General features: G+C 36.7%; 1 protein-coding gene across 1 annotated transcript; it reads left to right on the top strand.

Annotated features, from left to right (window-relative positions):
* Positions 1-3,668: 3,668 nt before the first annotated feature.
* LOC110777492 (coatomer subunit epsilon-2) lies at positions 3,669-11,429 on the top strand. The gene is made up of 6 exons (XM_021982101.2): positions 3,669-4,040; positions 4,344-4,495; positions 4,973-5,108; positions 5,187-5,342; positions 7,126-7,205; positions 10,881-11,429. Exons 1-6 carry the CDS (start codon positions 3,789-3,791, stop codon positions 10,972-10,974), a joined length of 870 nt encoding a protein of 289 aa, XP_021837793.1. The 5' UTR covers positions 3,669-3,788; the 3' UTR covers positions 10,975-11,429.
* The last annotated feature ends 12,768 nt before the right edge of the window (positions 11,430-24,197 follow it).

Below are 24,197 nucleotides of genomic sequence, written 5' to 3'. Positions count from 1 at the left end.
GGAAAGATTGGAGTTAACTGGAATGAGTCTTGTTTAATGCCTTTGTGATCACTTACTTAATTCCAAGATAAAAACAGTTGTAAATAAATGTGGATTGTATGCCTTATGTGATTGTTGAGTCATAACAGGGTGTCAATTTGTAAATCATGTAAAGTGAAACTGAGTAGCAATAGCTTTAGACTGTGCACGTCTAAAGTGACGGACAAACATGAGTTGGGGTTCATGGTGGTAGCCCATGGCCTTTAATTCGGACCGGATTGATCACCGTGTCCTATTTTTATTCAAACGTTCCTCGATATCGCAGGTCACTGAGGTTACGGAGTCGCGCCCGTACCTCGTCTTCCTTAGTGAAGCCTCTAGCTAGAAAACTCGGTCCATTGTCTATTTCAACTAAAATAATATTATTGTTATAAAAGTCCAGTCCAGTCTAGCCTAGTCTAGTTAAGTATGGTCGTCAATTTATTATGATTTGTCTGCCCTTGTTTATGTTCATTAGTATCATGCTAGGGTTGTTCGTTAATAGTATCATGTTAGGATTATTATTGTTTTAGTATGTAGTACTCAGCTTTGCTGATTACGTGCTTTGTTTGTGTGTGTTGATCATGGTTATGCCTTATTGATCCTGTGATGACCCATCTTTGGTGAGCAGTCTTTAAGGATCAATAAGCGTTGCCCATCTACAGGTTTGAAGATGATGCATCATTGGGATCGGGATTAGAGAGCTTGTAGTTATATTTGCTTTATTAAGTGATTTGGTTTGTTAACTTAAATTTGAAATTTGTCGTACTATTCGTATTTCCTTATTTCAGTTAATTGGTTTTGGACCTAATATGTAATAAGATTATTTATGAACCTAAAAGTTAGTTTTATATTTTCCGCTGCAAAATTCTGAATAAGCCGTTTCGTTTTCACACGGGCGATAATACTTTGATAATTTCCTACAGTTATATTTAAAAAGGGGTATTTTAGAAAATGGGAATTGTCGGGGTGTTACAAATGGCAACAGTAAAGAAGAAGAATGGAAGGGCATCAGTAAAGAAGAAAAATGACAGTGAAGAAGTGAAAAAATGAACGTATGTTAGGGAAAAAATGGAGGGAAATATAATTGGTGTGCCATATTTCACGCCTCTGTTAAAAGAAAAGTCAGCAGGTGGTGATTTTTTTTTTGTCATCGAAATTTCCAGAAGAACTGGAAGCTCGAAACGACAATCTTTGCCTACAAAATAATGGAGTGGGTTTTTAGGGCACGGGAAAGAGTGGTTGTCAAAGACTCAAAGGACTTCAGCAGGCTTAGATTACCAGATCGTGGACACAATCCTCCTAGAGATGTTGGAGGCTATTCAAGGGCAACTGGCTGCCAACTAGGTGGTAATTTAAAACTTTGAGATTTTAGGTGGTAAATTAAAATTTTGAATTTTTTTTAGGTGGTAAATCACAAAAAATCCTTAAACATGACTTCCAACTCGTTGTACACAATTACATTCTGACCATTGTCTCCTTAGAAATACAATACCTGATGAAAATATTTTTAAAAATATTCTTGTCTCTACTCTTTAGGGTAGATGAAAAGAAGCGAATAATGTGGTTTGCACATTTCTATTTAATTATTTCCAAAACTTTGTTTTCCCTCTTATGCTAAAGGTTTTTCTCATTTCTTTTTCCACAATGGCCTTGAATATTCTGTCTCGTTAATATATTTTAATTACATGTTAGTAAAAACTGACACAAACACGAATTAGTTTATTTATAATAATTCACACAAACAAAAGCAGAGTTGTTGTGATACAACTTCAACACATTTTGTTATTGATACAAAAACGAATTTATCACTACATGACACAACATATTTGACAGCTATTGTTCAACGTCTTTTTGTGTGTGTATGTGTGTGTTTTTTTGAGGGGGGAAAATTCTACCTCCATTTTCAAAATAATCTTTACACTTTTCATTTAGTCCATTTTATAATGTTATTTACACTTTGTTTTATTCTATTTTTTGACATTAAAATTACTTTTGTAGTAATAGTACCACGTTAATGTTTACTGGATAAACTAATTGAGGTTGACATGAGTGGTTAATGAGCTCTTGTTCCTTAACCAAGGTCAGGATGCTACCTATCGAGTAACCATACAAACTCCGGCGTGAGATTAGTCCACTCGCTGAAGGCGATGAATGAACTCCTCGGAGTAGAACCGAAAAAAAATGGTTAGTGAATAATAATAAAAAAAATGGATTTTTTCATGAAATGACCCCGAGGTTTGCGTTAATGCACCAAATACCCCTAATGTTTCCCGAATGCACCAAATACCCACGAGGTTTAAAACAATATCATCAAATGCCCTTAACGAGCATTTTCCTTCCATTCCGTTAAGTTTTCCGTTAACATTAACTTTTTTTTTAATTTGTTTTCCCTTTTTTCCCCCCTTTTTACTCTTTTCTTTGGTTTTTCCAATGGCAGCACCATGGCTGTCTTTTTCTCTCCTCCTTTCCCTTGGCCTTCACTCTTAATTTCTCTCTCCTCACATCCATGGAAGATTGTAAGTTGTTCTTCATCTCAAAATACCCAAATCCCTAAAATCAATTGAATTGTGAAACCACTGCAATTTGGGGGCAAATTATATCACGAAATGATATAATTTTGGGGGAAGTTTGATAGTCTAAAGATTCCTCGCACTAAGGATGTGACAATCAATGGCTACACAATTAAAGTCAAGCTTTGTAGTGGTGTCGGCTCATTTTGTGGTTTGGGTTGACGCTGCGGCAATATCTCAGGTCGACGATTATCTTCTGCAGACCATCCTCACAAAACTTCCGGTTGAATCCTTCTCATCTGCCGCATGTGTTAGCTGCTCTTGGAATGACATCTGCAGTCGCATTCTCCTCCACCCCAAATTCATTTCTGCATCTCTTTGACTACCTCTCTTCCCGTAATTTCTCTCTCCTATTTCATTACCCTAACCCCATTACTGTCGAATTCAGTTATTTGTTTAATTGAATTGCAGGAAGCTGTGAAAGAGATGTCAAAACCTTAATTGGGGTGGTGTCGGCTTTTGGGCCGCCAAAGCCGAACGAGAAGAAGCCGAGGAGAGAGAAAATGAAGCCACCGCAGCTGCAACCGCCGCCAAAATAAACACCCAGAGCTTCCCATCTCTCAGAGAAGATGCTTCTTACGAGTCAAAGGGGCGTCGGTTTCTTGAAATAATTTTGGTTTGCAATAATCTGGGTTTTGCAATAGATTGCATAGAATTAGAGATGGTGGTGGTGGAAGAAGAAGAAAAAGGAAAGAAGAAGATGATGATGATTGATGGCGTGAAGGGAAGAAGAAGAGCCCAAACAAAAGTTTTGGGTGTTTTTTTAAAGTTAATTAATTTTTTGGGGTTTAATTAATATAATTAAGTGTTAATATTAAGATTAATAGAGAAAATGGTTGAGTAAGGGCAAAAAAGTAAATTCACGCTAACGGAGACTTAACGGAATGGACGGAAAATGCTCGTTAAGGGCATTTGATGATATTGTTTTAAACCTCGTGGATATTTGGTGCATTCAGGAAATATTAGGGGTATTTTGTGCATTAACCCAAAAACTCGGGGTCAATTTCATGAAAAATCCGAAAAAAAAAACTAGTGACACCCATATGTTAAATAATGTCCCCAGTCAGCTACAGCCTACAAGGCCTACAAGTCTACAACGCAATAGAGTTCCCCTTATAGAGTGCGATCATAATTCACACTCCTCCATCCCTCCCTCCCTCGCATTTCCTTACTTCTGGAGTTTCAGATCCATCATCAATGGCGGCACCAGATGTTTTGTTCAATCTAAGAAACAATTTCTACTTGGGAGCTTATCAAGCAGCCATCAACAACAGCGACATCCCCAATCTATCGCCTGAAGATGCAATCGAAAGAGATTGTTTCGTTTACAGATCTTACATTGCTCTCGGAAGCCACCAGCTTGTGATCAGTGAGATTAATTCTTCTTCTGCCACTCCTCTTCAACCTGTCAAACTTCTCGCTCTCTATCTTTCTAGTCCCGAAAATAAGGTCCATTTTTCTGAGATCTCGCCAATTTTCATCTTCTTGTTAATAGTATTTATGATTTCTTGATTTCATTTTCACGAGATCAGTGTCAAAATTTCACGATTCACGACTAATTGTATGATTTTAGTTGCTATAATAGATCGGAAAATCGATTTGATTTTAGTAGCTATCGCTTTTTTTAATTATAGTTGGGATCCCAATTGTGTTATGTGTAAGCGAATTTGAAGTTACTAGAATACTACTATGTGGAATTCTTAGTAGGCAATCTGGTCAAATTGGGTTTCATTCAATCACATATGATTTCAGGAATCGGCGATTTCGAGTTTGAAGGAATGGTTGGCGGATTCTGCTATTGGAAACACCACAACTTTGAGGCTTGTTGCTGGTATTATTTTCATGCATGAGCAAGATTACAGTGAAGCTCTGAAGCATACTAATGCTGGAGGAACTATGGAATTGTTAGTATAATCCCACATTCTATGTTCTGGTCAATACTTAATTTAGCTGTTTGCTGCGTAGTTCTATTGTTAGTATAATTGCTTTTAATGTGTTTTGATTGTGAAATCGACCCTCTATTAGCATAACTCATTTCAAAGCCTTTTGAGGGTCATACTGTCATAGCCTCACAGGTTTTTGTATGTTTTTGGAGGTGAAAAGAACAAAGCCATAGTTTCTAGCTACTGCTTATAACTCCATTTTCCCATTCCATTGATAATGTGTCCTAATGATGCGTGTGAGCATATTGATACGATTTTTGAATTGTTTTCGTGCTTGATCAGTGACCAACTCACCATCCCCAGTACTATTTTGATTCCCCGGTAACACCGAAGAGGAAATAGCTGTTACAATATTTTGTTTAGTGTTTCTCAGCCAGTCTGTTTTGGTTGTGTAAATGACGTTTACTTGTAGCCTGAGGCTTGATGTCACTCTTACAGGCATGCATTGAATGTCCAAATATATATCAAGATGCATAGATCAGAACATGCAGATAAACAGCTAAAGATTATGCAACAAATTGATGAGGATCACACATTGACTCAACTTGCTAATGCTTGGCTAAATTTGGCAGTGGTAAATACATCTGTTTTTCTGGTTGTTCTTCCACTTGCAAGAGTTCACCCCTAAAGATTATTTATTTATTTATGATAGGGAGGTTCCAAGATACAGGAAGCATATCTCATTTTCCAGGATTTCTCTGAGAAGTATTCTATGACTGGATTGATCCTGAACGGCAAGGCTGTTTGTTGCATGCACATGGGAAACTATGATGAAGCAGAGTCGTTGTTACTTGAAGCTTTGAACAAGGTGAAATATTTGAACTACTTTGAAGGTTGTGTATATTGGGATTATGGCTCATTTAGGCTGGGTTGTATGAGTGGTAAAGATTCTACTGACTCTTATTGGAACTTATCTTTAATTGGAATATAGTACTCAAAAATTCACGTTGCCTGTGCTGGGGTTAAAACATGATAATTAACTAGTGTTTATGCACACATTGTGTACGAGAAATTTCGGATGAAAACTGTAGTTCTACTCCTTATTTGGCAGGCATATAATTGGAATCAATTTAGGTAACAGTTTTTACTCTTTATTTGACACTTGTCTTTATTAAGTTATTTATTATTTATAAAAATTTCAATATAAACTGAATAGGGGCGAGAATGAGATAAACGTTTTACTTGGACACCAAAGTCCTCAAGATTTCCTTTATAATATAGATGCTATGACAATTAAGCTGGGGTTAATACATGACAATAAGGACGGAGCTCGGACTGTTATAGCCTTATAGGAACCTTGTCCCTAAATAGTACTTCGATAGTCGTACTGCTTTAAGAATGGATTCGTAATATTAAAAAACCTTTTATCTAAATTAACCCGGACAGCATTAATAGTCATTATAATTCGAGAAAGCAGGAAATTTAATAATAAAATAATAATATTACCAACTTACCACTATTATTATTAATAATATTATATTACCACTATGATAATAATAATAACAGTAATAACACCTATTGTCAATAAAAATAAATCATTGATACTACCTCCGTTCCTAATTGATAGTTACCCTTTGTACTTCACTGTCTTCAATGTCGCAACTGATGCCTTGACCATTTATAATTTTATTATGTATTAGTAAAAATTTATAAAAAGTCTAACACTATCCCACCTGATAATGTTTGATATTTGTGATGGTGAGTATTTATTGTCAAATATTGAAAACGTTGACCACAAAAGTAAACTGTCACTATAAAAAAAGGAACAGATGTAATGGGAATAACATCATTAGGTCAGAACTTGAAAGTAGCCTTCCCTGTTGTGTTCTCCCTGCTTCTGTAGATTCTCCCTTATAAATGTGTTCTTTTGAACTTCTGAAATCATTGGCCAGAACTTCATCTTCTGAAATCAGGTTTGATTAACAAAATGAGATAAAAATTCAAAATCGTTAATATTCATGATTCTGATTCTCTTAACATTAGACCAGCTGCTGCTGTTAGGAGCTGTTGATAGCTTATTGACTCTGAATGTTTGAATTGAGTGCATAATTTGACCCTCTTTGGATGACTATCATATAACCAGGTTACTCTACACCTGTTTTGGCATCAAAACCTTTCGAAACTTGCCTTTTTATACAGCTATTACCACTTTTATTGAATTGACAATCTCAGGCATTAGAACTTAAAAACATGCTACAAAGACCTACAATAGTCTCTGGGAAACCATTGGGATTAATATTCTACAATCTACTGCCTTCTTGCATTTCTCTCTTAATCATTACCTAAAGGATTTTCATTATATAATGATAGTTATTTACACAAAAAGGAACATAAACCTCTTTGCTTTTACAGTTTCCCCCTTTTGTACATAATTCTTGTTCGTAGTCTTGTTCTAAGAATAGGGTAGATGCTCTTGCAACGCAGCTGTTACTGCTCTTTCAGTTTTTCACTTAGTTTTGCATTGCCAATGCTTTCCAACTGTGGTAGTTTCTATTTGTTCTTGGAATAACCATGTTGACCATATGATGCAAACTGATCTGGTCCTACAGTGAAGCTTGATTACGAAAGTTTTAACGTGTTTTCTGATACAGGATGCAAAGGATGCTGAAACATTGTCAAATTTGGTTGTGTGCTGTCTTCACCTTAGCAAACCAACAACCAGATATCTGAGGTAATGATCAGTGGAGTAGTCAGTTTATTTTTTGATGCTTGGCCATGTTGAATACTAAAATCTCATTTGCAGATATGTTATTTTATAGTTCTTACTTTTATGTTGAGAAGCTATCTTTGGCTGTGTGTTTCACATAAAAAAGTCGCAGTAGAATAAGAGCAATAACCTTGACTCTAGGTGGACAGAGAAGAAGACATTAAGACTTTCACACATTGTTTGGATAGGAGGAAGTGGAGAGAAAAGGACAAAGGGAAAGGGAGGGGAACAAGTCCCTTGTGTGGATAAAAGGTTGGGTGAAGGAAGGGCAAGGAGAGGGAGAGATCCATTTTCCCTCCCTTACCATACCTCCCAAATTAGATATTTGGAGGGAAAATGGAGCTTACCTCCCCTCCCCTGCCTCCTCTTTCCTTCCCCTTTATTTCCCTTCTATCTTGCTATCCATACACACTGTGAGCATGCTCACTCAATTTCCCTAAATGACACGACGACACTGACGCTTTGTTTGGATAGGAACATAGAAGGCTAAGAAGTGAAAAGAAGGAGAATCGTTAGATGGAGCTCCATTTCCCCTCCAAAACTCTCCAACTTTTTGAGGCATGGTGTTAAAGAAGGGCAATCCCCTCTCCCCTTCCTTCCCCCTACCCATTATGCAAACAAGGGGACTTCCTTTTCTCCCTCTCCCTTCCCTTTCTTTGTCTCCAACTCTCCATTTCCTCTTATCAACTTAGTGTGAGAATTTTCTTATCGAGGCAGATAATGAGCTTCTAGGTCTCCTGCTACTATTTTTAGCATAAACAAATTCGAAGTTGCAAAACCATCATATACTTTATCTACAGCTCCTTTGACTTCATCTTAGGGATGGCTGAGTGTCACGGTCCGAATGTTTTGACACCGGATCCGCGTGGCGCACTCTTGCTATTGGCGGCAAGAATGCAAGCCTTTGCGGAATGAATGTCTTGTGACTCGTAGGGGCACGAGCAAGCGTCTGATTCTGAATGGGCACTCTTGCCTATTGGCGACAAGGGCGAGGGTCGACCGAGGCGCTTGTGTGCGCACAACAGGCACAAGCGAGACCGGCGACGAGAATTTATATGTTTGCGTGACTTTGTGGGATTTGGGATGCTTTAGAGAAAGTGGCGACACAATATCTATAAAGGCCTACAACAAAACACAAGCAATAAAGCGATGACAACAATTGGTGAGAAATAGGAATTCATTCATTCATACTTTTCATAGAGGTTTATTTTGATTTAGCTACAAACTACCATTGAACACTGGATTGAGAGTAACATAATAATTCTATCTAAAGCCTAGAAAACTATTAGAAAGATCCTAGAAAGCAATTGATAAGCAAAATACAAGTAAAGGAAGGTTGGATTCTAACACTTAGCATGCCCTGTAATTGCTGACACTTTCTCTTTCCTTTGAGCAACTTTATCAGTCCTTTCCGTTTCTCAAATTTTCCGCAAGTGCCCAAGCAGTAATGATCATCTTGAATTTACAAGAAAAGAGAAAGAAAGTTCCTTTCCATCTTTTTGATATTTTAAGTGGTTGTTCAACATTATTATATGTTCAAAGTTTTTCGTGTTTTTGGTTGGGAAAAAAGAACTATTTCGGAAAACTGTTGTGAAAAACAAGTTACACGCGGAATTGTCAATACTAAAGCGGAATTAAGCAAACCACTTTTACTATTTGATTCTTTCCATTTAAAACAACCTAAAATTGCGAGAAACACCCACTTAGTTGAAATTCCAGGTCCTCTCTCTTTCCAATCAAAATTTTCATTGTTTCCACTTCTGAACTCAACTCCCCCACCTTCCGTTTGGTTGCTTCTGCAGATTTGCCTCCCATTGAAACTCTGTTTTCTTACACTTCGCTCCAAAAACACCAAAATTAAGGATAAAAAAGTAGGGGTAAGGGAAAAAATTGTGTATGGTTTTTTTACTATCTTTCCCGTGAAATTGTTTGATGAATAAACTAATGTTTACCTTTTTGATTATTCTCTAAATATTTTTTTTTGGGTTGATGAGGAGTGAGGAGGACAAAGAAAAAGTGTGGGTGAATGGAGGGCTAGAAGCCTAGAAGTAAGGTGGAGGGTAGGGGGACAGTGAGAGAGGAAGGAGACAGGAGAGTTATCTGCTTTATCAAATGAAAAAAACAAAAAAACAAATCGTATGTTGTAAAGAGTTGTACAAACTTTTTTATTGAGCGTTTGGTTTGAACGGGGTAAACGGAGTGAAATCAACAAAGGGAATGAGGGGTAAAAGAAAGAAAAACCCTTTGATTAAATGTGTTGTTAGGGTAACATAAGGTTTTTCTCCTCTCTTCATTCTCTCACCATTGCTCATCCACGAACTCCATCTCTCATACATCACCTCCACCATCCTTCCCCTTTACCGCCGCCGCCTATGTTATGACCCCTCCCCAGTGCCGCTGCTGCCGACGTTATTTCTCTCTTCCTTCTTATGTTTCATCTCCACCATTAGAGGTGAAATTTGATGTTTTAGAGGTCAAATTCGACCATGAAACCTCTAGATCTAGAGTTTTCATGGCCGAATTAGACTATATAAAACCATTATTATTATCTAGAGAGGTATTTTCATTAAATTTTTATCCTTCATTTCCCCCCAAAATTTAGGGTTATTTATATTCCGGTAGGTGTTGTTGATATGTGTGGGTTGTGGTGTTTTTGGGTGTGTGGGCTAGGATTTCGGAGATGTTTTGTTTTTTCCAGCTTGGTGAGTGGTGGTTCCGGTGGGTGGAAGGGGTAGTTCAGGGGGTTGAAGGGGGTGGTTCTGTGGTGGTGGGCAGCAATGGAGGAGGTCATTGGGGTGGCGGTGGTACGGAGGTTTTGATGAAGGTGGTGGTGGTATGGTGGAGCAGTTGTAGTAGGGAGGTGTGGTGGGGCTGTGTTAGTGGACATGGTGGTACATTGGTGTTGCGGGTAAGGGAACGGAAATACCATGGGGTGTGGGGAATCAAAGTTGAAGACTTTGAGAGAATAGAGAGGGTAAAGGGAATGATTAAAATGCAATAACAAACAACAACAAAGGGAATAAATCTTATTCATTCTCTTTCCCTTTCCTAAATACCTCATACCAAACGCCCAAGTTTTTTGTAGAGTGTGAGAGTGAGAGAGAGTGTTCCAGTTTTGTATTGGTTTCAAAACTGACAGTAATACCTAACAGCCCTAAGAAATTGGTTCTCAAGTAGACATGCAGGACGGCTAAATCATAATCGGGAAGGTTAGAAATATCGCTTAAAATGTATTACTACTTCTCGATCCTCTACTATCAAGAATGTTGAATCATCTGCTTTGCAGTGTTTGCTATCGTTCAGGCATTGCATTTTCCTATGTACCCATTCATGTGAATTCAGTAAGGACAACTTTACGTGCATTTTTTTTCCTGTATCCAATGATGTATCTTAATCTCTACTTATAGTGCACGTAAAGTTGCAAGGTTCTCCATGTTTTCAATTTTGTTTCAGCCCCTGCAAGTATTATATTGAAATGCTTTAGTGTGCAATTAAAATCTTTTATTTTTTAAGCTCCATGATGTGTAAGCTTAATATCTTACTTATTATGTTGAAATGCTTTTGTAATTAAAATCTTTATTTTTAAAATTCCATGATATTGGTAAAAGCTTTAATATCGTACTTGTTCATCTTCTGCAGTCAGTTGAAGGTTACTCATCCAGAGCACATGTTCGTGAAACGTTTATCTGATGCTGAAGACAGTTTCGAGAGGGCAGTTCAATCGGTTGCATAAGGAACCTATTCAATTATATCTTGATTCTATTAAGCAGCTAATGGTTCTGTGTGAACTTGGTCTGTATTGCATTTATTGTTTTTTTTTTTTTTTTTTTTTGGCCCATTCACCATCTCAGTATGGGTTGGGGATCTTCCAATTTACAGGAACAAGAATGGAATAGCCAACAATATGTGGTGACAGCTTTATGATGTTTTGGAAAGGCATGAGACTTGATATTAGACTTCATAAGTAGTAGCAACGGAATATTTTTTAAGTTTCTTGTTTTATCAGAGTAAAACAATAAATTAGGTGAAAGTTGATAAAGACTAAAGAAAAAGCGAGAAAGTTTAGAGCATGAGCAATTGTGAAGTTACGTTTGGGCCGTTTTGTTTACGTTTGGGCCGTTTTGTTTATGTTTCGGTTGAAAATGATTTTAATTTAATTTAATTTTGTAATTTAATTTTTTCTCGGAATTTAATTTTGATTAATTTAATTTTATAAATTATTTTATACTAATTATTTTACTAAAATTAAAACCTTGATAAAATTTAAATTAATTAATTTTAATCAACTGAAAATAAAATAAAGGGATTTAAATATTATTTTATATGTTTGTAAGTTTCCGGTTGGACTAGAAAATAAATTTTATGTTTAAAAATTTGTAAAGCATGTAAATTTCTTGGTTTTAGTGGGAGTTTTTAGCCATTAAACTCTTGATTAGGTCTACATTCCTTTAAGGTTAAAACAACTCGATTATAACTAATAAGGTTGAATAATTTGTAGATTATTGGAACCCTTTGATTATTTGATGCAAATGCTTATGTGATGCATGATTTTTTCTACTAACTTGAATGGGTGAATGGTATATTGTAAATGTACTATTTTGCAGGTTATGGAAAGTGACTAGTATGGCCTAAATAGGATAGAAAATATGGTCCGCGTACCATTAATTTGAATGTAAAATTGGTTTAATGCACCAAAGTTTTTATTTTAAATATGGTATGCGTACCATCAAATAGTTGTAATTAGTTTCAATTATAGCATATCCTATTTGAAGAAAATGGCGCCTCCCATGGTGAAATTCAAGACGGAGTTTCCAATCCATTTTCAAAGATGGAGTTTGAAGTTGAAGATTCAAGATGAAGTCGGGTCACGTTTATATCTTATGCATGCTTTAAGTTATTTATTGCTTTAAATATGTCTTAATTATGCATGAGATTATGGCTTGATTATGTTGCATGATTAATGAGTTTAGTTCAATTAAAATATAACCAACATAGTAAAAGCCTTAAGTTCCAAGCTTTAAAAATTGAGTTAAAAGGTGCCATGCCAAAATAACACTTACTTGGATAACCTTTACATCAATCTAAATAATAGTTTTCCGCCATAGCGAGGTGTTACTTGTTGATCCTAAAGGGGTAAGGTACACAAATAATTGTGAGTACATGTTAGTTTTGGTGAAACTCAACGATATAAGCAAGGAGTCCTTTTATGTCGTGGCAAATGTGATAGGTTTACCTAATAAGTTCTTAGACGTGACTATCAACTAAGAGTAGTTTCTAGATTATTAGCAAAGGATTTGCTTACCTAAAATATTTTAGAATTGAGTCTAAATACATAATGCGCGTAATTCTTCAATGAGTTAAGGATCTTGGATTCATTTTATTCACACCCGTCGGAACACATAATTCGAATAAAATGCTTAATAAATATTGAATTATGCATGAATGCTAGAATTTAAGTTTATTAAGAGAAACTATGAATGGTTATTTATTTGTTTATTCTTTTCAAAGGTAGTTTTAACTATGGCAAACAACAATCAAAACATCATCAAGGGTTCTGAACTTATGATCAAGTTGAACCTAACAAATTTTCTTGAATGGCAAGACAAGCTGGTCGAAGTAGTGAAACTCAATGGCATTGAGTATGCAATGTTCTACCCCATGCCAAGCTATTATGCAAGAGATATGACTCCTGAAAGACACGCCGCCTGGGAAGCGGATCTCAAGAAGGTCATGAGTCTCATGCTGAGAAACATCCCTGACAATTGGCAAGATCAACCTTTAGTCAGTTCCCAGAAAGAAGACAAAGCAGGACAAGTCCACATCAAGCCGTCTTTATTGTAATGGAATCGACAATTACAAAAGAGAATGTCCCAAGCTTAAGGAAGATCAGAAGACCGGAACGGTCGTTCCATCTTCAGGTATTTTCGTTATAGACTGTATACTTGCAAATTCAACTTCTTGGTATTAGATACATGTTGTGGCTCACACTTATGTTCCAATTCACAGGGACTAAGAAGAAGTAGAAGGTTAAGCAAGGGTGAAGTCGACCTACGAGTGGGAAATGGAGCAAGGATTGCTGCATTAGCTGTAGGAACTTATTATTTGTCGTTGCCCTTTGGGCTGGAAGAGTGTTTTCATGTTCCAAGTCTTATTAAAAACATCATTTTTGTTTCTCGCTTAGATGCTAAGGGATTTACCTTTTTAATAAAAGACAATAGTTGCTCGTTTTATTTTAAAGATATGTTTTATTGATCTGCTAGATTAGTCAATGGACTTTAGTTTGCTAGATCACGACAAACAAGTTTATAATATAAATACCAAAAAGGCCAAAAAGAATGATTCAGATCTCACCTATCTGTGGCATTGTCAATTAGGCCATATTAACATGAAGCGCATAGAAAGACTTCAAAAGGAAGGAATTCTAGAACCATTTGACTTAGAGGATTATGGTAAATGCGAATCATGCTTACTTGGCAAAATGACAAAGCAACCTTTCTCTAAAATTGGAAAAGAGCAATTGATCTATTGGGTTTAATCCATACAGATGTATGTGGACCAATGAGTTCAAATGCTATGTAATCCCCCGTAATTTTATAAATCTTATTAATATATTTTAACGTATAGTTAATTATATTTAAATAGAATTTACAAATTTTAGAAATAAAAATGTAATTAACGAATATTTATTTTTATACGTTTTAAATAATTCAACGATTTATGAAATTAAAATAGTTTTAGAATTTTATGTTGAAAAGAAATTGAATTACGAAACCGATTGAATTTAGAAAACGATCTTAATCGATTTTGGATTGAAATCCTAAAACTAAATTCCTAATTCTAGCCCAATTGGTAAAGCCTAATATGATAAACCCAAACCCCCATAATCCCATCTCACGTGAAACCAAAGAAGCAGCAAAAGAAAAATCTCTCTCCTTCACCCTTCACCCTTCACGTGAATTCTCAAACCCTCAAGACCTTGATCTTCTTCACGCCGATGTCTCCCTTGCTGCTACTGCTTACGCCGCCGACCACCGGCCACCCGCAACCACGCCGGACCACCGCCGGTAACTCCTCCTTCTTCCTCCTCTTCTCCTTCGTGTTTCCTTCTCTCTCTTTCGTTTTTTTCTCCTTAATCATGGGTTCTGTTTTGCTTGTTTCTCCCGCAAGCCCAACCACCTTGCTGCTCCGTCGTAGATAAGTGCCGCCGCGGCCGACCAACCACCTAGCCCTTCGAACGCCGCTTCAAAGTCAGGCTCGTTGCTTCTTGCTCTCCCTCCTCACGTCAATTCCCTTTATTCTTTGCTTGCTTCACCATCAGCACGACCACCAATGTCGTTGACACCTTGCGTCGACCACCTTGCGTCAGCCGACCACCTTGCGTCGACCACCTTGCTGCCGCCGTCCATGACCGCCGGCCAACGTCCTTCTCTCCCTCACTTTTTGGTTATTTCTTTAACCCTAAAACTATTTAATTCTTTAATTTTTTTTAGTAACTTAATTAATGTTTTCATGCTTTAAATTTATGGTTTTAATTATCTAAATATAGAAATCAGATTTCATATTTTGCATAATGAATTTTTTTATTTTCAGATTTATTAATTTTGTTAAATAAGGGTTTTAAATTATAAAGCTTGAATTTTTAAGGTTTATTAGTTAGAAATCATAGTATGATGTTTGTGAATTATTAAAGTTATGATTTTTATCAAGGTTATCAAAATCGCGATTCTACTTTGAATCAGAAGGGACACTTAGAATCGAATCGTAAAATCAAATCGTAGAATCGTAAGATTCTACGAACAAGATAATCAAGATTTTATTCTTAAAATTCTTTTAAAATGCTTATATTATAGGTAAAAAAACTTAATAATTGAAATATATAGTTGTTTAATAGCTAAATAAGAAATAATTAACAATATTTATCTATTAATAACTTTCTCAACGTGATTTAAACTTATGAGGTTTTCGCTAGTCAACAAAAAAGTGTAGAATCGTAAATCGAATCGCTGAGAATATTTAAATCGTAAAATCGTAAGATTCTACGATTTGAATCGCGATTTTAATAACCATAATTTTTATGATTTTAAGCATGTTGAATGTATTTTGGAGTAGTTTTAAATCACCTTATATTGCTGAAAATTTGTAAAGGACATGTTTATTGAAGTTTATGATAATTGGTGATCATTAGTGTAGTAATTACTATGCTCAGAGGTTTAGTAGCTAAGTATGACATTGGGGAATGTTCTAATTATGTTTAGGAAGGGTTTGAAACACACTAATGTTGCTGAAAATTCAGTGTGAGTAGATGTGAATCTATATTGGTTGTTTTTAGGTGGAGAATTCTTTGTAGGCGACCCTTGAGATTGTTATAGTAGCCTATCAATTTGTTTACACAAGGTACGTACATACCTGTGTGCTTGGAATGTGTGTTATCTGTTGAAACCAAGTTGAAATTTGTTGATGAACTTGATTATGTTGGAATTTCATGTTTAATATTGTTGATGGACATGTTGAACATATATATTTCGTTATGAGGATTATAACATGTTAGTAGACGATTGATGCAAACATGTTTGATTGGGAACACTAGATTATTTTATATATATTGATTCAGATCGATTGATCGTTGTTCCCTTTTAGCTTTTCACTACTTTATGAGGGCCGTGGACCTTGTTTAGTAAGTTGAAACCTTATACCCATATAAAGGGGTTGATCAGTATTAAAGGAAAGGTTAGATTTAATTGGAATGAGCCTTGTTTGATGCCTTTGTGATCACTTACTTAATTCCAAGATAAAAACAGTTGTGAGTAAATGTGGATTGTATGCCTTATGTGATAGTTGAGTCATAACAGAGTTTCAATTTGTAAATCATGTAAAGTGAAAACGAGTAGCAATAGCTTTAGACTGTGCACGTCTAAAGTGACGGACAAACAGGAGTTGCGGGTTCATGGTGGTAGCCCATGGCCTTTCCTCGGACCGGATTGATCACCGTGTCCTATTTTTATTCAAAAGTTCCTCGATATCGCAGGTCACTGGGGTCTACGGCGTCTTCCTTAGTGAAGAAGTTTCTAGCTAGAAAACTCGGTCCATTGTCTATTTCAATTAAGATAATATTATTGTTATAAAATTTCTAGTCTAGTCTAGCCTAGTCTAGTCAAGGGTGATCTTCAAATTAATATGTTTTGCCTTCCCTCATTTATGTGTTATTAGTATCATGTTAGGATTGATCGTTCAATAGTATCATGTTAGGATTATTATTATTTCAGTATGTAGTACTCAGCTTTGCTGATTACGTGCTTTGTTTGTGTGTGTTGATCATGGCTATGCCTTATTGATCCTGTGATGACCCATCTTTGGTGAGCAGTCTCTAAGGATCAATAAGTGTTGCCCATCTACAGGTTCGAAGATGATGAATCATTGGGATCGGGATTAGAGAGCTTGTATTTAGTTTTGTTTTGCTAAGTGACTTGGTTTGTTAATTTGGACTTTAAACTTGTCGCACTATTTATATTTCCTTATTTTCGTTGGTTGGTTTTTGGGATTAAACCTGTAATCGATTATTTATAAACCTAAAGTTAGTTTTATGTTTTCCGCTGCAAAATTATGAATAAGCCGTTACGTTTTCACACGGGCGATAATGCCTTGATAATTTTCTACGTTTTATATAAAAAGGTTATTTTAGAAAAGAGAGAATTGTCGGGGTGTTACAAAGTGGTATCAGAGCTTATGGTTTTACTTCTAAAATTTTTAGGCGCCTAAACTAGCTAGTTTCCTAAAACGAATTTCCTAGAATTGAGCTTCTACTTATTATATCATTCAAAAATGCGTACTTTTCTTTGGGGGACCAAATTCATTTTATTTTGTTTAGAAAGTATATTAATATTTCTTATTTAAGTTTGAAATTAATTTATTTATTCGAAACTTTACGTTTATGTGAATTAAGTACGTTCTTCTTTTCGAATTTAAATTAAATATATTCGGAAAAAAAAACAAAAAAAAACAAGACCTTATTCTATTTATACGTTATTATTTATTCGTTTAATAAAAAATTCTTTCTTATTAATAATTCTTGTTTTATTTTAAGCGTTTCAATGTTTACTTATTTTGATTTATTACGAGAGATGGGTAGTATAAGAAGGGCATATAAGATAGAATTACATGTGCATTAGTAGCTAGTTAATGCTAGCATAAGAAATTAATTGTTATGTACGTGCATGTGTTTATTGTTCAAATATTGTAATTATATGTGCATAATAGAAATTGTTTGCTTCCACCTAACTTATTGTGTTATCGAATTTTGTTTATGATTTGGTTGGGAAGTCATTAGTGAGACCTGAAATTGTTTATTTCAGAAATAAAATATTTCTCCCTAAGTATACCAGCATAGGATCTCTCGAAAAAAATCGATATAGAGACCACTGATATTTTTGTGAAGAAAGTGGTGTTTAGATGTGAATATCTTGCTAGGATTCAAGAGCAACCCAATTGTACTAAGTGATCATGAGAATGAAATGGATTATGAGTCTGACATTAATAGTTACATCAGCTTTGAACGCACTATGCGTCATATATTAAGAACAGGAGACCCTGATAGGGATGAGGAAGCCATTCGTGAGTTTGACCGTGTTAGAGGGCATACTAGAGTTGATATTTATAATGTAGTGATACTGAGCCAGAAGAGGATGACCTCAGTCTCAAAGACTACGAAGATCCACAAGGCAGAGAAAACTAGCTTAATATTTTAATATCGAGGATGATGATGAATTTAAATACGAGCCCTTTACTCTAGAAATCTATAAGGAATCAAAGAACAAGATTGATAATGTTTCCCTCTAAGATCGTTTCATTATTTATTTATGTTGGGAATTATGTGGGACAAGTCGCCCAACGATAGTTTAAATTTATTGCATAGCGCTTTTATTTTATTTTGGGACAAGTACGTTATTATGGTTTAGAAATTGTTATTAATATTGTTTTGAGGAATAAAAGTTTCTTTTAGGAAATACAAGTTTCTTTTGAGGGATTAAAGTTAAATATTTAATTATCCAAGTGGTCAATGATTTAGTATGGGCACGTGAAGAGAAATAATTTCTTTTATTATTATTATTTGTGATGATTGAATTTGATTTGTTTCCCTCGATAGGATGTCCTTTATGTGAATTTCGTTCGCGAATGATCGAGGAGAATTATTTTGCAATGATTGTTGCACCTTCGTAAATGATTTTATGTGAATATTGTTTATTGAGGCGATCTCTATGGTCAAATCAAATATTGCTTGATATAGAATGACATGTAAGTGATGTTTAGAACCTAAGATAGAGTATATTAATTTCAGGTCGTGTTATAGAATGACCAACAATAATGACTTAGTTGTTGCTATTCGCCTCTTGGCGGAAAAGCTGATCCAAGAGAGAACTGAGCGTCCCGATTCTGCTGGGGACATGTTTGAGAGACTAGCCAAAGTTAAGTCACCATACTTTAAGGGGGAAACTGATCTTACTTTTTAGAGAACTAGGTTTGAGAGTTTGAGAAGTTGTTTGAGGCTGTGAACTGTCCTTAGAATATGAGAGTGGGTCAAGTTGTCATGTATTTGAAAGATGAAGCTGATTTATGGTGGAGAGCGAATAGAGTTAGGCTTAGCACTGCTGAGAGATTCAATTAGGATTCAATTGTTACTGCCTTAAGGGAAAGTTTTACCCTACCTTTTATGAGAAAGCAAAAAGTTTAGGAATTCATAAACCTTAGTATGAGGAGCATGACCATTGTCGATTACTATAGCAAATTTATAGCACTGTCGTGGTTTGCACCTGAGGTTGTAGCCATAGAGGAGCTAAAGGCTCTGATATTTAAGCAAGGTTTGACTGAGGAGATCCAATTAGGATTAGGTGGGGAAACCTTTACATCTTTGGATATTGTGTATGGGAAAGCTGCTCATATTTATGGTTTGCAGTCTAGAAGGGACAAGAAAAATATTGTTCTTGGAGAGAAAAGAAAAGAGTTTAATGCTGGGGAAAACCAAGGGAATTTCAAGAGGAATATGAATGAAAATGGGAATGGGAATGGATATTGATATGGAAACTTTCAAGGAAGGAACAAATAGGGGCACAACAATAGGAACCAATCTGAGAGAGTGTATCACTGTAAGATGTGCAATAACAACCATCCTGGTAGGAATTGTAAGGGAAAATTAATGAACTGTAACTATTGTTAGAAAAAGGGGCATAGGAAGTATGAGTGCTTTACTAAGCAGAAAAAGGAACAAAATGGTAATGAGAGTGGTAACCAGGTGAAGTCGGGATTTAACCAGTCAAGAAATTAGGGTTCAAAGCATGTTGGAGCGCAGAACAACCAAGGGAACCTCAATAAGTCTGCCAATGAGAATAACAACCATAATAAGGCTCCGGGTAAACTGTTTGCGATGAGTCGAAATGAAGCTGAGCTATCTGTTGACGTAGTTTATGGTACTTTTCTATTAACTTCGTACTAGTTAGAAAGTTATTTGATTCGGGGGCAACTTATGCTTTTGTTTCGTCATCTGTTGTTAAGAGTCTGAATTTAGTAGATTTTGAGGCGATTGATATACCTTTTAGTACCTACTGGTGTAACCTTAAGGTGTACCAAGTTGTTTAAGAACTTGCCTTTGAAGATAAAAGATTGCGTTTTCCTTCTGATTTGATAAGGTTTAATCTGAGGGACCTAGATGTAATTCCTGGGATGGACTGGCTAAGTTTGTGCAAGGCTAAGGTAGACTGTGAAATTAAGAAAGTAAGTTTAAGGAACCCTATTGGAAGGTTGACCTCGTGTAGATGTTTTGAGAAGTCCAAAAACCTTTAGTTATTTCTGTAATGCGAGTGAGGAAATTGATGAATAGGGAGTGTGAACTATTTTCCTGTAGTGTGTTAGAGGTGAGTAAGGAAGTGGAGTGAAAATTGAGGATGTTTGCCATTGTGAGTGGACTCATTGATGTGTTTCCAAGTGAAATTGCAAGTATGTTACCTGTTAGAGCCTTTGAGTTCATTATAGACTTAATTCCTGGAATGACACCTCCTGAAATGAGCAAATTAAGACATAGTTGCAAGAGTTGTTTAGTTAAGGGGTATTTTAGGCCTAGTGCATCGCCGTGGGGAGCTCCTGTGTTGTTTGTTAAGGAGAAAGATAAGAGTATGGAATTATGCATCGATTTAGGGAGCTAAACACCATCAAGAACAAGCATCCTTTGCCTAGGATAGATGACATATTGGATCAATTGAATTGGGCGAGTGTGTTCTCGAAGACTGATTTGTGTTTGAGGTACCACCAATTGAGAATAGCTGATAAGGGCGTAAGACCTCATTAGGACTCGTTATTTTCATTATGGGTTTAGAGTAATGTCTTTTGGGTTAACCAATGCACCTGCCATAACTATGGATTTGATGAATAAGGTTTTTCCACGAATTCCGAATTAAGTTCGTTATTATGTTATCGGTGATATCATGATCTATTCAAAGAATGAGAAAGAGCATGACAAACACTTGAGGATTGTTTTGGAGACGCTTAAAAAGAATCTAGTTTAATTGCATGAAGTATACAAATCTTGAAGTCATGTGTGTATAAGTGACACCGACGGAAAAGTGAAGGACTAAATTGATTGAAAACTACGTTACGTAAGGGAATACATTTGAGAGAAGATTCGGGTGGTCCAGGTTCGTTAGAAATCATTTGTTGTCTTGAAAAGATGGGGAATATATGAATTGGTGAAAGAGCTAGGAGTTGTGCCCAAAAGTTATACATCCACGAAAGGCATAATGAGGTTTGGTAAAAAGGAAAAGTTGACCAGAAGGAGTCTCTGTAGATCCTGCTAACATTCAAGCTGCGAGTGAGTGACCTATGTTGTATTATAAGTGTTTTCAAGGCTAAAATGAAGAACAAGAAAGAAAGACTTACGGAACTTGTTGTGCCGTGGGAACCAAACCACTGCCTTGAAAACGAGATTCGGTGCAACCGGGGTGCACAATTGTATTCACCGATTCGTTCCCTAAGGTTTACACAACTCTCAACACACAATGACACTCTTGGGTGTGAGATGGAGTTACTAGAACTTATGCCCAAAAGAGAGGAAGAAAAGGAGATGATAAGAGAATGTTTTTTTTTGTAAACAACACAAAGAATAAAGCATGTATTTATAGGATTAGTGGAGGATATCAAACAGCCCAAGGAAATCAAAGGACTCAAAGGAATCCAATGATCTTAATCATGACAATTAACATATGAAAATGAAGAGTTGAAACCCCCTTAATCAATAAGGAGTTAAACTCACTTAACTCACCATAATCAGAAAGGTTAACAACCCTTAAACCATACTTAATAAGGCTTCCAAAAAAGGAATCCCAAGGAAGCAAAACTAACGTCCAAAAAACGTCTTTTTACGTCTTTTTGCATTTCGCCCGATCCACCGCCCGATCGGGCGCCCACCGCCCGATCGGGCGACAACCGCCCGGTCGGGCGAATTACTCGCCCATTTTTTCTTTGAACGCGCGCTCGATCAGGCGCAATTCGCCCGATGACCATCGGGCGGACTACTTTTTCAAGCTTACTTCCAACAATCCCCCACTAAAGATAGAAAAAGAAATGATGGAGAGGATATGAAATTCTGGGCATAAGAGGAGATCAATACATAACATCCGGTGTTACATTTAAGTAAATTGAAAGCAAATGCTTAGTGAAGTGGAACCATGAGTTACAAGTCCAAGGGTGGACAAACCTTGAAACCCTTAAACTCTTGATCAAAGAGTGGACTAACCTTGAAACTCTAAGATTTAAGCCAAGCCCCCCACAACACATACCTCACTCCAAAAATCTAGTAAACTCCGCAAAGTGAACGCCTTTTAAGCCATGCGTTTACCTTAGTTCTCATGGAAGCTCTAGGAAACCGCCCAAGTTTCCATAGAAGATGGCGAGTCTTCACAACCACGCAGGTGAATCCCTTGTGCTTCTCAATAAAACAAACATCTCTTAGGATTCATTAAGAGTTTAAACAAACTCAACCTCCAAAAATAAAATAAAAATTACAACGGTGGATTTCTCAAATGCTTAGCTAGAGCACCTACCACGTAAGTATAAATCCATTAAGAATTCTAACGAATTCAATCTACAACAAGCATTACAACCACAAAGTGCCATAGGGATGGAATATTAGTAATGCTAATCATATTCACTTCATGGGCTTAAGCCCCATCCCCCTCGACGAGTCAAGAACTTGGTTCCTTGCCAACCCCTTAGTCAAAGGATCCGCCAAATTTCTTTCGGACCTTACATAGTTCAATGCAGTCACTCCATTTTTGAGTAGTTGCCTCACCGAACTATGTCTAAGGCGTATGTGCCTCTTCTTACCGTTATAGTTGCTATTATTAGCCACACCAATCGCCGCTTGCGAATCAAAATGCAAGGATACCGGGGAAGTTCTCTCCCCCCACAACGGGATATCGGCTAGTAGGCTCCTTAACCAATCCGCTTCTTGACCTGCCAACTCAAGAGCAATGAATTCAGATTCCATGGTGGAGCGAGCTAGACATGGTTGTTTTGAGGACTTCCATTAAATAGCACCTCCACCCAACATATGAAGGAAATAATGCCCTTGGTCCAAGTATGCATTCTATGTTAAGTCTAATAAATGCGGTTCAGTATTAATTAACAAGTTAATAATTCAGTGAGATCAAGTGAGCTGAATGCCTAGCTAGAGGCCGCTTCAGTTCAAGTGGAATTAATGATATTAATCCACAGCTTACTCTTGACTGAACCCGTAGGGTCACACAAATAGTACGTAAACGGATCAAGTATTTAATGGCATTAAATACTCCATCTATGAATATTCGGAACCGACGGATCTTGGTTTCAGTGGGAGCTAAGATCGTCACAGGCAAGAAATGAATACTCCGGAAACGATGATATTGCCGGAAACGGAAATATGGATCGTATCGGAAATATGAATATTATCCAAGTCGTAGATGTTGCCGGAAACGGAAACATGGTACGTATCGGAAAATATTATTGGAAATGGAAATATTACCAGAATCGGAAATATTGCCGGAAACGGAAATATTGTCAGAATCGGAAATATTGCCGGAATCGGAAAATAATTCCGGAAACGGAAATATTAAATATTTGTTCGAAACGGAAATTAATTCCGGAATCGGAAATATTAAATATTGTTCGTATCGGAAATAGATTCCGGAAATGGAAATTTAATCGGAAGCATATCGTACGAATTAGCATCGGACGAGGCTTGCCGGACGAAGGCCCAGCACGAAGCCGGGGCCATCGCCCAGCAAGCATGCGCGCCACAAGCCCAGCCAAGGCAGCGCCCAGGCCTACCGCAAGGCAGGCCCAGCGCGCGCCAAGGGCCACGGATGCGTGGGCCTTGCTGCGTGGGCTGCTGCTCGCACGCGCATGGGCAGCCCTTGTGGCTGCCGTGTGTGTGTGAGTTTGTGCTCATGCGTGATTCCTGAATCTGCAAGAGTCAGTGTATGATTAAATGTCTATTCCTAATTGGATAAATTAATTAAATAGAATTCATGTAGGATTCTAATTCCAATTAATTCGCATCCTACTAGGATTACGATTCCTTTTCCATAACTCTATAAATAAAGGCCTAGGGGTCATAATTTATACACAAGTTTCAAAGTATTCAAAAGTGAGTTTTTTGAGAGAAAATTCAAACACACATCTTGCTCCAAAAGTGCCGAAATTTTCTAGTACCTTAAGGGCGATTCTAGTTGGTCAATCTTAAGGCGGATCCGGACGTGCTGTGGACTATCTACGGAGGGACGACACTTGGAGTCCTAAAAGACTTGTTCTTGTTCGGTTCGGGCGCAGCTAGGGAGGGCACGCAACAAAGAGTATGCATCTAAATTATGCTATATGATTATGTGTAAATAATATGTTTCCTGGGTTAATGGTTGTTTCCGCATGATCTATGTAATG

This window comes from Spinacia oleracea, chromosome 2 (genome assembly GCF_020520425.1).
Source record: "Spinacia oleracea cultivar Varoflay chromosome 2, BTI_SOV_V1, whole genome shotgun sequence".
NCBI classification, from domain to species: domain Eukaryota; kingdom Viridiplantae; phylum Streptophyta; class Magnoliopsida; order Caryophyllales; family Amaranthaceae; genus Spinacia; species Spinacia oleracea.
This window is presented reverse-complemented; position numbering and strand designations above follow the sequence as displayed.